Source organism: Epinephelus moara, chromosome 6 (genome assembly GCF_006386435.1).
Source record: "Epinephelus moara isolate mb chromosome 6, YSFRI_EMoa_1.0, whole genome shotgun sequence".
Classification (NCBI taxonomy): domain Eukaryota; kingdom Metazoa; phylum Chordata; class Actinopteri; order Perciformes; family Serranidae; genus Epinephelus; species Epinephelus moara.
Genome location: NC_065511.1, coordinates 33,186,057 through 33,201,232, shown reverse-complemented (window position 1 = coordinate 33,201,232; position 15,176 = coordinate 33,186,057). Strand labels below are relative to the sequence as shown.

Sequence of the window (15,176 nt, the reverse complement as noted above, 5' to 3'; positions counted from 1 at the left end):
GTCCATAGTTCCTACCTTGTTAAAAATTGACAAAACGTGGACACAAACAGGGTTTTTCTAATTCCTGGGTCTTCAGTGGGGGTCGGCGACCTCTAGAGCGTCGTCAGGGTTACTGCAAGGAGGTCATCAAATTATTGTTTTATCTCAAGTGTGCAGAAATTCATGTCACACTACTTGTTATGTGTAGGACTGCAGATGGAAATTAGTGTTTTGCTAAATCTGGTGCAACCATGTTTTCATTTCTTATTAATGTTTCATGTCATTGCACACTGTCCTCTTATTAATCAAATAAACTCAACTAAACTCTCTAGGTATTTGTGGATAATAATATATGTTAAACAAAAAGTATTACAATCTTTTAAGCGTCTGAAGAGATTTTAATCATTTAATTATCTCCTAATCATCTCCAAGGAACATAAGTCACTGCTTAACATCCTGTTACATAACTTCCGACTGTTCCTCCACCAAAACCTGCCCTGTGATAGTGTACTCCAGGGCTCTCCAGTTGAACACATTGCCTGGAGGGAAGTGCACATGATCCATATAGTGTTTGATCTCAGAGGTGGAGAGGACAGAGTCCCACATGTGGACGTCAGTCATCATACCAATGAAAGATTGAGATGCATCGAAACCTTTGCCATAGGAGTCCTGCTCTTGGCCCAGGATGGTGATGGGTGCTCCAGTGATGGTCCCAGTTTTGATGAATCTCTTGATGGTTGCCTTGCCGTCCACCCACAGCTGAGCCAATCCATTGTCAGAGTGCCAGGTGGCACACATAGAGTGCCAGGTGTTTGGAGGAAATGACAGCGAAAGGAAGTCAGATTTAGCGTCCTCAACTTCTATCCTGATGTGGTCAACTGAATTAAGCTTGAAGATCAAGAAGGCATTGTTGTGCGAGGGAGTAGCCATAGAGAAGAGCCCGTAGTTCCTGGTGATATCTGTTTGGAATCTGAGCAGATGTGCCAGCTGTGAGAAACTGGGGCAAACAACTCTTCAAACATTACCATGAATAAAGAAGCTTTCTGGTTGCACCACCAGTTACCTGAGACAGGTAGTCAGAGAAGTGAATTCAGTTTTAGATGTCAGGAGCTTCACATAATCTGTTGTACCCTCCTTGGGGAAGACAAACACTTTGCCTGACAGATCTGCACAGGTGGAAAAATCAAACCAGAGAATCTTTAAGAGGAGGACTTTAAGAGCAAAAATACTGATCATTGTCTGTAAACACAGCTTTGTTGATTAAGAAAGACTGACGTACCTTCAGGTGTTGCACAACATGTTGCAACCATCACCATCAAAAGTAAAAGGCTCTTCATCTGAGATTTCAAAAAGCCAATATTTCAGTGTCAATGGAAAATGTAAGTTGTTTTTGCAGTTTATGGTCATACAATCACTTCAGCTCAACAATGCCTGCATTCATTACCAACTGGCATCATTTGGAGGTTCTCTCTTTGTAAAAGGATGTCAGTTTGTCCCCATTAACCAATAAATATCACTTCATTTAACTGGCTATTAATATTCTGACAGTAAATTTAAACAAATCAGCAGAATATAAAAGATCAGATGCAAACAGCAAATGACCCAACTTGAAAATGAATTTGATAATCTCTCACGTTTAAGCTGTATAGAGTTCTCTCTTTGTAAAAGGATGTCAGTTTGTCCCCATTAACCAATAAATATCACTTCATTTAACTGGCTATTAATATTCTGACAGTAAATTTAAACAAATCAGCAGAATATAAAAGATCAGATGCAAACAGCAAATGACCCAACTTGAAAATGAATTTGATAATCTCTCACGTTTAAGCTGTATAGAGTTCTTACCTTGTGGCCGTGTCAGCTTCTTGCCCTGGACGCCTCAGTTTCAGGATGTCTGACCTGCTTTTATTTGTGTGACAGGTTGTTTGATCTGCTTTCATCATGAAGGACTGTGGACTATTTCCCAACCACAGGGTGCATCAAACAACAAAGGGGGGCATTTTTTGGGTCTGAAAGGGCACATAAGGTTATATCCTCATGTTACACTTGCATAATTCATTTTTGCTCTAAGGAAGGTGGGTTTTTTTCCTATCAAAGGACACCTATTGGTCACATTTGCACACGTGTTGTTTGTCTTTAATATACGGCAGCGCCCCTTTAGAGGTAGCCTATCTTATTATTCTCATTGAACAAACAGGCCTACAGTGTCCTTAAATGCCTGCTTTGTTGACAGTACATGTCATGATGCATGCACACACCTTTGGTTGGGCACTTGTCACATTTAAACCACTAGGCTACTGGTACTGGGTCCAATACCTGTAATTCAGTACCAGTACCCAAGAGTACCTTTCTGATACATAATTTTCTTTGTAATGACAAATACTGAGCATAGTGTTGGTTCAGGCAGGACACGGTGTCAAGCTCAGCTAACATCTCAGCTACATCAGTTGATCTCAACAGCCAATCAACTGATGGAGCAGCTGATTGATGGAAGGGAGTCAGCTGACGGATCACATGATTCCTTTCTGTGCAACCAAGTGGCGAATCTCATTCAGGGTGCCCTATTTAAACTGCTGTGGCTTGCCTATTGTTGCTGCTTCCTCTGCAAGCCGCTTTGCAACCCGCCTCCACCCCAGCTCTTCCTTTTCATGCTGTGTCTGACTTATCAGTGTCATATCTGCTCTCCCTGCCTTAGGCTTTCCATGTAGGCACATGGAAGGGCAGGGAGGTTTGCTCTCTTTACCTCAGGCTTTCTTTGTTTGCACGTGGAAGGGCAGAGTGGTGTGCTCTCTCTGCCTAATGGCTTCCCACATAGGCATGCAGAAGGGCCTTCTGTTTGAATTGGTAACACAGTTTCGGTACCTGGAGGTTATGGTCACCAAAAAAGTTTCTGATTTGTTCAGACACAACTTTTTAAAACTCTTTGAACAGACAGAAGAAGACTTTGCAAAGTGGTCAAATCTCCTTATTTCACTTACTGGCTGAATTATTCCAATAAAAAGGAACACACTTCCTAAATTTTTATTCTTCAGTGAATCCCAATTTTTTATTAATAACACTTTCTTTAAGAACCTGGATAAAAATAATTGCTGACTTTATGTGGCACAAGAAGCCCCCCCAATTAAGTAAAAGATTTCCTACAGAGATCCAAACTGCAGGGCGACTCTGCCATGTGTGATGTGTATTGCATATTTCTTATTGTAAATTGTATTATGCAGCCCGTGCCTGCCATGTTTATTGTGTAAGGCAGAGAAATTATTAAGTTGGTCACTGGAAAATATAGTTATTGTACTAAATATTGTATTTTGACAACTGCTTAGTGTTTTTTTGGCTTATGTAAAGCATCAGCACCAGTAATCTTGTCATTTTTTACAGTAGTTATTCATTTCATATTGTATTATGTACCGTGCAGTGTGTACTTACTGCTTCTATCATACAGTATTAGGCACATGGATTTACTGTAGTCTGCATGGCAACTTGAATTTAATTTATTGCATCTACTTGTTATGTGTAGGACTGCAGATGGAAATTAGCGTTTTGCCAAATCTGGTGCAACCATGTTTTCATGTCTTGTAATTGATTAATGTCATTGCACACTGTCCTCTTATTAATCAAAAAAAAAAAAAAGAACTGCATCATTCAAGCGTCTGAAGAGATTTTAATCATTTAATTATCTCCTGATCATCTCCAAGGAACATAAGTCACTGCTTTACATCCTGTTACATAACTTCCGACTGTTCCTCCACCAAAACCTGCCCTGTGATAGTGTACTCCAGGGCTCTCCAGTTGAACACATTGCCTGCAGTGAAGTGCACATGATCCATATAGCGTTTGAGCTCAGAGGTGGAGAGGACATAGTCCCACATGTGGACGTCAGTCATCATACCAATGAAAGATTGAGTTGCATCGAAACCTTTGCCATAGGAGTCCTGCTCTTGGCCCAGGATGGTGATGGGTGCTCCAGTGATGGTCCCAGTTTTGATGAATCTCTTGATGGTTGCCTTGCCGTCCACCCACAGCTGAGCCAATCCATTGTCAGAGCGCCAGGTTGCACACATAGAGTGCCAGGTGTTTGGAGGAAATGACAGCGAAAGGAAGTCAGATTTAGCGTCCTCAACTTCTATTCTGATGTGGTCAACTGAATTAAGCTTGAAGATCAGGAAGGCATTGCTGCGCGAGGGAGTAGCCATAGAGAAGAGCCCGTAGTTCCTGGTGATATCTGTTTGGAATCTGAGCAGATGTGCCAGCTGTGAGAAACTGGGGCAAACAACTCTTCAAACATTACCATGAATAAAGAAGCTTTCTGGTTGCACCACCAGTTACCTGAGACAGGTAGTCAGAGAAGTGAATTCAGTTTTAGATGTCAGGAGCTTCACATAATCTGTTGTACCCTCCTTGGGGAAGACAAACACTTTGCCTGACAGATCTGCACAGGTGGAAAAATCAAACCAGAGAATCTTTAAGAGGAGGACTTTAAGAGCAAAAATACTGACTTGACTACATGAACTAAGATGTTCTGTGGTTGAAACATCAAAAAAGTTCAATCTATATTACATCATTGTCTGTAAACACAGCTTTGTTGATTAAGAAAGACTGACGTACCTTCAGGTGTTGCACAACATGTTGCAACCATCACCATCAAAAGTAAAAGGCTCTTCATCTGAGATTTCAAAAAGCCAATATTTCAGTGTCAATGGAAAATGTAAATTGTTTTTGCAGTTTATGGTCATACAATCACTTCAGCTCAACAATGCCTGCATTCATTACCAAACTGGCATCATTTGGAGGTTCTCTCTTTGTAAAAGGATGTCAGTTTGTCCCCATTAACCAATAAATATCACTTCATTTAACTGGCTATTAATATTCTGACAGTAAATTTAAACAAATCAGCAGAATATAAAAGATCAGATGCAAACAGCAAATGACCCAACTTGAAAATGAATTTGATAATCTCTCACGTTTAAGCTGTATAGAGTTCTTACCTTTTGGCCGTGTCAGCTTCTTGCCCTGGACGCCTCAGTTTCAGGATGTCTGACCTGCATTTATGTCTGTGACAGGTTGTTTGATCTGCTTTCATCATGAAGGACTGTGGACTATTTCCCAACCATAGGATAAATCAAACAACAAAGGGGGACACTTTGTGGGTCTGAAAGGGCACATAAGGTTATATCCTCATGTTACACTTGCATAATTCATTTTTGCTCCAAGGAAGGTGATCGTTTTTTTTGTTTTGTTTTTTAAATCAAAGGACACCTATTGCTCACATGTGCACACGTGTTGTTTCTTTGTCTTTAATATACAGCAGTGCCCCTTTGGAGGTAGCCTATCTTATTATTCTCATTGAACAAACACAGGCCTACAGTGTCCTTAAATACCTGCTTTGTTGACAGTACATGTCATGATGCATGCACACACCTTTGGTTGGGTACAGTTCACATTTGAAACACTAGGCTACTGGCGCTGGTTCCAGCGTCCAGGCCTCGGGGTGCTCGGCAGCACAAGGTTTCTCACCTCTCAGGTACAGACATTTGGCACCGATGGATTAAATGTGAATTAGTACTCAGTGGTACTGATGTAATTCAGTTGGTAAAAACAATGTTGAACACACTTGTCTGAGCATAGGGGGAGTGATTTGGCCCATAACATACATGGTACATGGTGTGCTTATATCGACATGTTTGTTACAGAATGTCATGTGTAGATGAAAACTTACAGAGGCATGTTGTCAGTAGTGCATACAGCTCTTGTTGGGACTGTAATGAGTGCAGGAGAGTGGATGTGGTGAAGGCGCAGGCGGAGGATATCTATATGGACACTATTACATGGACATTATTTTGACACTTATCTTTTATGGACTGTGAGTGGACATTTAACAGTAATATGGTTGTTAATAGTGATATTTTGGATTACCTCAGTTAATTGTTTTCATCATTGTGGTTTATTTGCTTCTATTTTATCTATTGGTTTTAGTCAATCCTTACCTATTTTATTTGTTTGTTTGTTTTTCTGCCTGGTGTTTTTTCCTTTTGAAGTGGTTTGGTGTCGTTGAAAATCTGGAATTCAATAAAATTAAGTCATAAAAAAGACAAGACGAAGCAAAAAACGCCATCAACATGTAAGGAACACATTCATAAGATAACAGCCAAGTGTAAAAAGATATTAAATGTGATGAGATGTTTAACAGGCGCAGAATGGGGAGCAAGCAGATCTGCAATTAGAAATATTTATGTAGCGCTGATTAGAGCAGTATTAGATTATGGAAATATTGCCTACGGTTCAGCAGCAAAAACCTCATTAAAGAAGTTTGAGGTGGTGCAAGCTCAAGCTTTAAGACTTTGTTGTGGTACTTTAAAAGCAACTCCTGTGTCCGCTCTTCAGGTTGAGATGGGTGCGAATCAGACACAAACAGTTAATGATGAACTACTGGACAAATCTTCAAGGGCATTCTGAAGATCGACATCCAACAACAAAAGTAGGCTACTTCTTCCATGCTGGGAGAGAGAAAGGGCCAAAAGGGAATGTTTTGCGTGGAGCAGTGAAACAGTTGCTAGAGATATGTCGTTAAATCAGAAAAGATATATCCCTACAGTGCCATTATCAGTAATGCCACCCTGGTTGTTCCCCTCAGTGTCAGTTGATTTCTATATTCTGGAAAAAGTGCAGGTATATAAAGATTTTGGAAATATTGCAGTTTTGGTTGAAGATGGGTTACAGTCATCCCAGTATACACAGATGGCTCCAAGGATCCTAACACAGGGAACACTGGCTTTGCTTTGAGTATACCAACCTTAAAAGACTCTCATTTGTCAGTTTATACAGTCGAGATGATAGCTATTGCAACAGCATTACAGTGGATAGAAGAGTTGCAAATTAAAAAGGTTATTCTTTGTCCAGATTCATGTTCTGCATTAATGTCATTACAGTCATTTACATCTCACTGTAGGCAGGATATAGTTAATGAGATATATGAAACTCTTTACAGATTTAAAAATATGAATATTTTGATAACATTTGTGTGGGTACCAGCACACAGAGGGATTAAGGGCGATGAAATGGTGGACGCATTAGCAAAACAGGCACTGAAGCACAAGGAAATCATGGAAATTCCATGTGGTAAATCTGACGCAAAAGGAATAATCAAAAGAAACATCATTAAAGAGTGGCAGCACAGTTGGGATACAACAAATACAGGACGACACCTCTATGCAGTACAGCGAGAAGTGGGCACAGTGAGGTCAGCTAAAAGAAGCACCAAAGAGGAGAACATCTTAACAAGGCTGAGGGTAGGACACACCAGGCTAAATAAAACACGGCATGTGATAAACAAACATCCCTCAGGATTATGTGATCTATGTCAAATAGAGGAATAAGTGGAACATGATTTTGCACTGCAATAAGTATTCTCGAGAGCGAGAATTATTAAAGAGAGAAATCAGGAAGATTGGAGGGGAAGAATTGAGTTTGGAAAGTATATTTACAATTGGGTTAGGGAGTCTGTTCCACTACTTGAAAGAAACTGGACTGATCAACAGAATTTAGTATTCAGGACTTTTGTTTTTCCTTTTTCTGATTTGTTCATAGGGGTAGATAACTCTGGTTCACACTCCAACATAGTACGTGGCGGTAATGCACCTTTACGCTGGTTGCCACTCGCTATAAAACGGAAAGAAGAAGAAGACGAAAAAACACCATTACCCATAAACCCCTGCGATGACATAGTAAACCCACAGACATCAAGATGGTGCTTGAAAGTACTATGGTCTGGTAAGGAATGACAAATATGTTTAAAGTTAAAAACTGAAACAGCTAAATTTATTCAAAATAAGCCGCCATTTGATAAATTCAGTGTTCGTGTTTTGACGTCGTTCGTCTGAAATATTCGTCCAGATTTACTGTTTAGTTTTTGGGTTAGAAGATGCTCGAGCTGTTTCCTGACTCACTCTGTAAGCTAGCTAACGTTAGCCAGCAGTAGTCTCCAGCACTGAGCTAACAAACGGCTCTACGGTCACGTTATAGACGTTTTACGAGTTATATGCTTATTAACGCTAATGAATGTAGTGTTGCTAACTAACGGTCGTGTAATACAGCTGTAAAGTCTAAATTGCGCCTCAAGTGCAGTCAAAATGTCTTTGTTTAATTCATTAGCATTAGCTAGCTAACAAAATGTAAACCAAACGTTACTATCATTGTCACACGCAACTCAGTTGGACTAACTAAGCTAACATGTCATTCAGTTATCACAAATAGACGCTGCCTCTCAGTTTGGGATGCATTCAGAGCACACAACATGAACAATCTGTTTCATTAAGCAGTATCAGTTACAGTTTTTCATACAGTATGAAGCAGCACTGCAGGGTTATTGCATTGTTTTTATTACACTGAATGAGTTCAGGTTTTGTGTTCACTGGGACTACAGTCATTTTGTAAACTGCTTTAATCATTTTGTCTGTTAAATATGAGAAAATAGTGACAAGCTATATGCTTATCACATGCCCCAGAGCCTAAAGAGATGTGCTCATGTTGCTTGTTTTGTCCAACCAACAGTCCAGGACATGTGTCAAGTGTTGTAGGTGACTTTGTGCAATAGGAATTGGCACTCAGCAAATTAGCACTTTACAAACTGCACTATGCACTTTGCTGCGTTAGGGCATGTGCAATATACTGGGTGTATTCTATGGTCGCCCAGCTCTTTGCCTGTTGTGTGTTTTGTGGTTTACTATGTTGTCCTTATGTTGTTTTTCTCTGTGTATTTTCTTTTCTTTTGTTGATTTTTGATTTTGTGTTCGACACCAACCTGCCAATGGGACTGCAGATGGAAATTAGCCACCTGGCTATAATCTCGTGCATTTACATGTAAATGTCCACTAATGCATATTGTCCCATTTTTAAAAAAATAAATAAATCTCACATATCAAATCAATATATAATAAAGTAAAGCAGCAAATCTATTACTCTTGAGAAACTGATATCAGTAAATATTTGGCATTTCTGCTTACAACTGATCATTTATCAAGTATAGCACTGTTTCAGTGTCTGCTCCTTTGACATGTTATGCAGTGTTCTTATGAGAGATGCACAGATAGTATATTCTCATACTATCCATATTGGTTTAACTGATAATTGTCCAATCTGTATAATTAACATTTTTTTGCTAGAACGAGGACATTCATCAGTTAGGACTTTGTGCCAGAGCATCTGTGTTTTGGCTGTGACCACTCGGCAGAGCCACCCACTGACACATCAGTTGTGCACCTCAGCATAGTCGGGTGTTTCTGTCTTTATCACAATACACCCCCCGCTGAGGCAGGCCCACTACAGGATGAACAGGCCTGGGTGTGTGTCAGAAGGTTGGCTCTTCTGTGGTCACCTAGGGGCCCAGTTGGGATCCTTTCTCTTCAGCCGTAGCCAGTGACTGCACCTGCTAAAAATATTAACAATTAATTTCAATATTAAATAGACATATTAAAAAACAGCAGCAGTCACTCATATATAACAAAACGTATTTGGTAAGATGACAGAGGATGGAATAAAAGTTTTATGGTAAATGTTTCTCATTGTCATGATACCCTACATTGTCTTCCTGAAGGGAGTTTTCCAAATTAATTTAACAATGGAGCGTCAGTGTTGCTTTCATCTTAGTTCTTTATACTTTCATAATTAATTTTCAGCACTGCCATTATTTTTTCCTAGTGTGGACAACAGTGAGTACATGCGCAATGGAGACTTCCTGCCCACCAGGCTGCAGGCTCAGCAGGATGCAGTTAATATTGTTTGTCACTCCAAGACCCGCAGCAACCCCGAAAACAACGTGGGCCTCATCACCATGGCAAAGTAAGAGGCACTGTACTTGAATGAGCGTGCTGACATGTCACATATGTTAATATAATAGCACAAGTGTTGTTTCCCCGTGCAGCAACTGTGAGGTGCTGACCACATTGACCCCAGACACAGGCAGGATACTGTCCAAGCTGCATGCTGTGCAGCCGCGTGGAAACATCAGCTTCTGCACCGGCATCAGGGTGGCACATGTAAGTTTGTGACTTTCTTTATACAGTGAGGCTTCTCCTGTAGTAGAAGAGCTGGAAAAGATGAAAGAAGAGGATTGTAGAAACATTAAGACACATGGCGAGGTCAGTTAAAGAACTGGCTCAACTAAATCACCCTTAAATCACTTCATTAGCTTCCCATTGAACAGAAAATACAGTTTATAATCACCCCACTGGTCTTTAAGGCACTACATGGTTCAGCTCCCCAGTATATTTCTGACCGCACACTGACGACACCCCCATCGGTCCTCTCAGGTCTTTAGACAGTAGCTTTTTTGTTTAGTACTCAATACGACTAGGAGCTGGTAAAGGTGCTGTTAGTCACTGCAGACCTGCCCTCTAGAATGGTTTGCCTAATGAGCTGCAATCTGTAACCACTGAATCTACATTTAAAGATAAGCTTAAAACCTTTCTATTTTCTCAGGCCTATGATCAATGTTCCAGTGTTGTGTGTTTGTTTGTGTACGTGTGTGCATGCAAACCTTTTCATTTGCTATGTTTCTCTTTGTAGTTGGCGTTGAAGCACAGACAGGGCAAAAACCACAAGATGCGCATTATTGCATTTGTTGGCAGCCCGGTGGAGGACAATGAAAAAGATGTAAGCTATGTTATTTGCATGTTATTAGTATTCATGTATTACCCAGCAAATATCAGTTTTGTAATCTTGATATTGATAATCAGTGAGAAAACGTTAAACAGTATCAGACTGTTAAGATTTTGTGTGGATGGGATGGTAGACACGTTGGGAAAGCTTGCTGCTCACCACACTTTGGACTCTGCTGCCTGTTTACACTTAAGTGATATTAACACTTGATTATTAATTTGTTTGTTTATCGAATGAATAAGCTGACTCAACCTTAAATGTAAACTAACAAATCTTCTCCTTGAGTTATTAAAAAAAGACAAAGTAAACAGGAAGTATCAATATCTTTGAAGATGTTAAACACAACTTATTACTCGTATTAAATGTTTCCATGACATCATCAGTGGGAATGTGCAGACAGCAGATGAAGTTACCATGATTGACTGCTGAAGAAAAGTCTGGAACATGGACTGATGTGAAAAAGAGCGGCTCTGTGTTTACCCTGTGCCGTTATTAGGGATGTGTGCAATTATGTGACTAGTCAATTTAATGTTGCTACCCTTTCTAGTCAGCACAAGAAATACCAATGGTTAACCTTATTATTAAGATACCGAGTTGAGGAGTTTGGATCCGCATATGAGACAAACCAGTGGTTCTGATTGTGAATGGCTAGCCCTCTCTCTTTTTTTTTTAAAACACACCCAGAAACACACACATACTCAAAGACTGTGTGCATGTCTGTGCATTATTTTGGTGCACAGGAGAAGCCTTGAAGTGTGGGTCCAAAATGTTATAGATGTTAGACCTTGAAAGTCATTAAATAGTTTTAAATTTAAAGTTGTAAGGGCTTAATTGCCACAAACATTTTACCTAATTTCATCTATCCGGTTTTTTTTTATTTTTCTTTGTTGTCCAAATGAGTCAAGCTCTTGTGTGTGTCAAATCTTAAAACCAACCACTGAACGTAATACTGCACTTCATATTATGTACGAGCACTTACCTGTTGGCAGAATGAAGATTAAACAAATCTAACCTTCACTCTAATAGCCATATTCCTACATAAAATCTACCTCTGCATGGGACGACACATATACGACTTACTTTTATACTTAAAATTAGTCTTAAATCTGATTAAAATTATCTTGAAAACATCTTAAAAAGCTTTACATTGAAGTGTTTTATACCTGTAGGCACTCATGCATACAGTAAGAAAGTAATTGTGTGAGTAAGTGCGTGGAGTGTGTGTGTTTTACAGAACTAAGTCAGGATGTTAGATACACAGTATACAAATGTTCTTTGTTAACTTTTATTAATGCATCGTTGTCATATTTTTTTGTAGTTAAATGTGCAGTGTTCATTGTGCAAAGTGCCACGCATTTCAGCAGCATTTAAAATACAATTTTATTATTGAAAATGTGATTTCAAATGGCTTTCTTGTCAAACACAATATTTATTCAGACAATGTTTAACCTTAAAATTCAAATTGTGCTCAAATTGGCTTTTCTTACTTTTAGACTAGTCTGAGTTCAAACTTCAGGGAAATTAGTCATTAGGAACATCCTTGGTTGTTATCCAGCTTGCTTAGTTTTTCATTAAACATAGCTGTCTCTGGGGAAAATAGTTGACAGCATCAGTGTATTAATATATCTTTAAGGCCCCTAATAAAACATTTAGTGTTTGTGACACTGAAGTATTTTTATTTTCCTGCAGCTGATCAAAATGGCAAAGCGTCTAAAGAAGGAAAAGGTCAATGTGGATATCATTAACTTTGGAGAGGAGGTATTTTTCCATCAAAGCTTCACATACAGTAAACACACACACAAACACACACACCTTGAATATATAATGTGTTATTGTGTATATTTTTGCGCTGTTGTCTGGTCCCTGCGCCTACCCTCATTCTGTCTCACCCCTGCAGGAGATGAACACAGAGAAGCTGACAGCCTTCATCAACACACTGAATGGCAAAGACGGAGCCGGCTCCCACCTGGTCACAGTTCCTCCAGGCCCCAGTCTGGCTGATGCCCTGCTGTCCTCACCCATCCTGGCTGGAGAGGGAGGTGCAGTGTTGGACCTGGATCCGTTTGGAGTGGATCCCAGCGCAGACCCGGAGCTGGCCTTGGTAAGACAGCTGGGGAAAGATGCTACAGTAGTTAGCTGTAGTCTGTATGGTTTATATTGCTCATTGTAATCACAACTTTTCTTGTGTTTGCATCTAAAATTCTCTGGATTGTTCATTTATAGTGCTGTTTTCTCTACAATTGCAACATTTTGTCTTTTTTATTCTTCACTGTATGTTTCTGTTGCTGTTTGCTTCCTCTCTTCCCTCTAGGCTCTGAGGGTGTCTATGGAGGAGCAGAGACAACGACAGGAAGACGAAGCTCGCAGAGCCGCTGTCGCATCAGCTGCTGAAGCTGGCATTTCCTCTCCTGCTGCAGATGGTGAGAAAAGTGTCCAACAACTTCTTGTGCCATCACAAATGCCAATATCGGCCCATCTTTGTCAGTAGGGGCTTTACAGCTCCCAATAGGAGTGTGTTCACACTGCATGTTTTTCTGTCGTTCTGTTGCAGAGTCAGAGGACGCCCTGTTGAAGATGTCTGTTCCTCATACAGACTCCTCCACACCTGCTCTGCCAGACTTCAGCCGCATGACAGAGGATGAACAGATCGCCTATGCTCTGCAGATGTCCATGCAGGGAGCAGGAGCAGGTTAAATATGGATTTTGAATTTTCTGAACTTCCTGGCCAGGAGATTTGACAACCTCTAATACAAGCTGAGATGCAGTTTGCATCACGCCAAATTTATAATATATAAAATCATGTTCAAGGTATGTTAGGGCTCTGACACACCAAGCTGCTGCCCTTGTCACCTGTTTCTGGGCTGATTTAGTATGTTGACTTGGTGTTGGAGCCGGCAGAGGCTGCTTGTGAGTGAAGTCACTCTGATTGGCTGTTCAGCTCAGTGCACAAGAAGAGAACCATAAGTGAGGAAAGCAAACATTTTGAATCTGTCCTGTTGGTTTTTTCCCCCCCTTTTTTAATGATGATTAAGGACTAGTGTCGCCTGCAGGTATGCAGAATTATTTCTTCCAACGCATGCTGAACGTATGTGCTAGTTGCCTGTTAGCAGTCGTCTTTGCAAACTTTTTGGCTAAGACACAGGCAACAGGGGGTGACAACAGTTTAGTTCACCACTAGTTATTTGATATCAGTTTGATGTGTCTGGGCCTTTAGAGGAAGCAGAGGAATCAGTTTTTGTGGTTGGTGGCTATTCGTGGCTATTCGCTTTATTTGTAGTCTTAAAACTCAAATAAGCCACAGACACTCATGAATGTTAAGTGTTCATTGTAGGTATGACAGAAGTGTGTATATCCAGCTGCCAATTTGGATAATGATTACCTGGAGATGAGATAATGTTTTGCTTGTATTGGCACTAATACAGTTCTTATGCCAAGTGGAGACTTTAGAGCCTGGAAAATCATCCCCACATATCCTGCTTGTGATTAATGACTAAGCAGTTCGCAGGAGCAGTTTGAACTAGTCCATATTTACTAATTATGCAATGCTTGTACGTTAAGATGCAGATCAGAGTGTTACAATTTGTTTTTTTGCATAGCAGCACATTCAGGAACATGGAGCCCAAGTTAAAAAAAAAAAACACCTCATCATCATTTCTGCTCCATTATTCCTGCAGAGTTTGATGCTGAGGACATGGACACAGGGGTTGACATGGACTCCAGTAAGGCAAAGGTGAGCACAAGCGCTTTTAAGTTCTCAGTTGTCTTTTACATCTATTTAAAAACTGCATTGTAAAGATTAGAAAATTAAATTTTCTGTTTCCAGGATGAAGAGGACTACGATGTTATGCAGGACCCAGAGTTCCTTCAGAGTGTCCTGGAGAACCTTCCTGGAGTTGACCCCAACAACGAGGCCATCCGTAATGCCATGGGCTCGCTGGCTTCTCAGACGGGCCCCAAACCCGACACCAAGAAGGACGAGGAGAAAAAGAAATGAGCACCCAAAGAAGAAAAGAGGAACTTCAAATATGAAAAATAAAAAAAAGACCTGAGAATTGCACCGCATGTGTTATTCACAGTAACATTATTACCCTCCTCTGTACAGGAACCGTTTTGTTAATCCTTTGTTTATGTAGCTGTTCAACCTGTAAACAACTTTTTTTGCAACTTTAGGTTGTTCTGTTTTCATTTTTTGTGTCAAGCACATATGCGTATTTTTGAATCTTTTGTAATATACCTACTCAGTAACAAGGGCCGATTTCCTCAATAAATTTACAGAATACAAGGTGCTACTGATGCTTGAAATGTATTCACAGTTGTGTCAGCTGCAGGGTGGAAAATTAACTATCTTGTCCACCTGCCACTGTGGTTAGTGGAGTCCAAAATCTACCAGCTACTCAATAGATTATCAATGGGGTTTTTTTGTTGGTGAGAAAAGCAAATCTAGCAGCCACTTGCATATTTCACCAGCATTTGGCTGGTAGCTGGTGCTAATTTCCAATGCTGGTTAGCTGCAACAGTGTTATTTTTACATGTGTACTTTTCCAATA

General features: G+C 40.2%; 3 protein-coding genes across 3 annotated transcripts; 1 reads left to right on the top strand and 2 right to left on the bottom strand.

The window, feature by feature from the left end:
• Positions 1-356: 356 nt before the first annotated feature.
• On the bottom strand, positions 357-1,924 carry LOC126391149 (serum amyloid P-component-like). The gene is made up of 4 exons (XM_050045674.1): positions 1,825-1,924; positions 1,259-1,316; positions 1,043-1,145; positions 357-949 (listed from the first exon to the last, which is right to left on the bottom strand). Exons 2-4 carry the CDS (start codon positions 1,314-1,316, stop codon positions 439-441), a joined length of 672 nt encoding a protein of 223 aa, XP_049901631.1. The 5' UTR covers positions 1,825-1,924; the 3' UTR covers positions 357-438.
• A 1,693-nt stretch (positions 1,925-3,617) lies between these two features.
• Positions 3,618-5,061, bottom strand: LOC126391148 (serum amyloid P-component-like). Its single transcript, XM_050045673.1, has 4 exons — positions 4,962-5,061; positions 4,582-4,639; positions 4,303-4,405; positions 3,618-4,209 (listed from the first exon to the last, which is right to left on the bottom strand). The coding sequence occupies exons 2-4, from the start codon at positions 4,637-4,639 to the stop codon at positions 3,699-3,701; spliced, it is 672 nt and encodes a 223-aa protein (XP_049901630.1). The 5' UTR covers positions 4,962-5,061; the 3' UTR covers positions 3,618-3,698.
• Positions 5,062-7,643: 2,582 nt separating this feature from the next.
• LOC126391356 (26S proteasome non-ATPase regulatory subunit 4-like) lies at positions 7,644-14,911 on the top strand. Its single transcript, XM_050046066.1, has 10 exons — positions 7,644-7,743; positions 9,670-9,810; positions 9,893-10,007; positions 10,537-10,623; positions 12,319-12,387; positions 12,527-12,730; positions 12,941-13,049; positions 13,181-13,318; positions 14,304-14,359; positions 14,453-14,911. Exons 1-10 carry the CDS (start codon positions 7,718-7,720, stop codon positions 14,621-14,623), a joined length of 1,116 nt encoding a protein of 371 aa, XP_049902023.1. The 5' UTR covers positions 7,644-7,717; the 3' UTR covers positions 14,624-14,911.
• The last annotated feature ends 265 nt before the right edge of the window (positions 14,912-15,176 follow it).

What these genes read in the sequence shown, in the direction of transcription:
- LOC126391149 (XM_050045674.1), bottom strand. Translation starts at nt 1,316, where the DNA reads ATGAAGAGCCTTTTACTTTTGATGGTGATGGTTGCAACATGTTGTGCA. An exon ending in ATGTTGTGCAACACCTGAAG is followed by an intron (nt 1,146 to 1,258) that starts GTACGTCAGTCT and finishes CCACCTGTGCAG; the next exon opens with ATCTGTCAGGCAAAGTGTTT. An exon ending in TCTCTGACTACCTGTCTCAG is followed by an intron (nt 950 to 1,042) that starts GTAACTGGTGGT and finishes ACATCTGCTCAG; the next exon opens with ATTCCAAACAGATATCACCA.
- LOC126391356 (XM_050046066.1), top strand. Translation starts at nt 7,718, where the DNA reads ATGGTGCTTGAAAGTACTATGGTCTG. An exon ending in TCATTAACTTTGGAGAGGAG is followed by an intron (nt 12,388 to 12,526) that starts GTATTTTTCCAT and finishes TCACCCCTGCAG; the next exon opens with GAGATGAACACAGAGAAGCT. An exon ending in CATGCAGGGAGCAGGAGCAG is followed by an intron (nt 13,319 to 14,303) that starts GTTAAATATGGA and finishes TTATTCCTGCAG; the next exon opens with AGTTTGATGCTGAGGACATG.
- LOC126391148 (XM_050045673.1), bottom strand. Translation starts at nt 4,639, where the DNA reads ATGAAGAGCCTTTTACTTTTGATGGTGATGGTTGCAACATGTTGTGCA. An exon ending in ATGTTGTGCAACACCTGAAG is followed by an intron (nt 4,406 to 4,581) that starts GTACGTCAGTCT and finishes CCACCTGTGCAG; the next exon opens with ATCTGTCAGGCAAAGTGTTT. An exon ending in TCTCTGACTACCTGTCTCAG is followed by an intron (nt 4,210 to 4,302) that starts GTAACTGGTGGT and finishes ACATCTGCTCAG; the next exon opens with ATTCCAAACAGATATCACCA.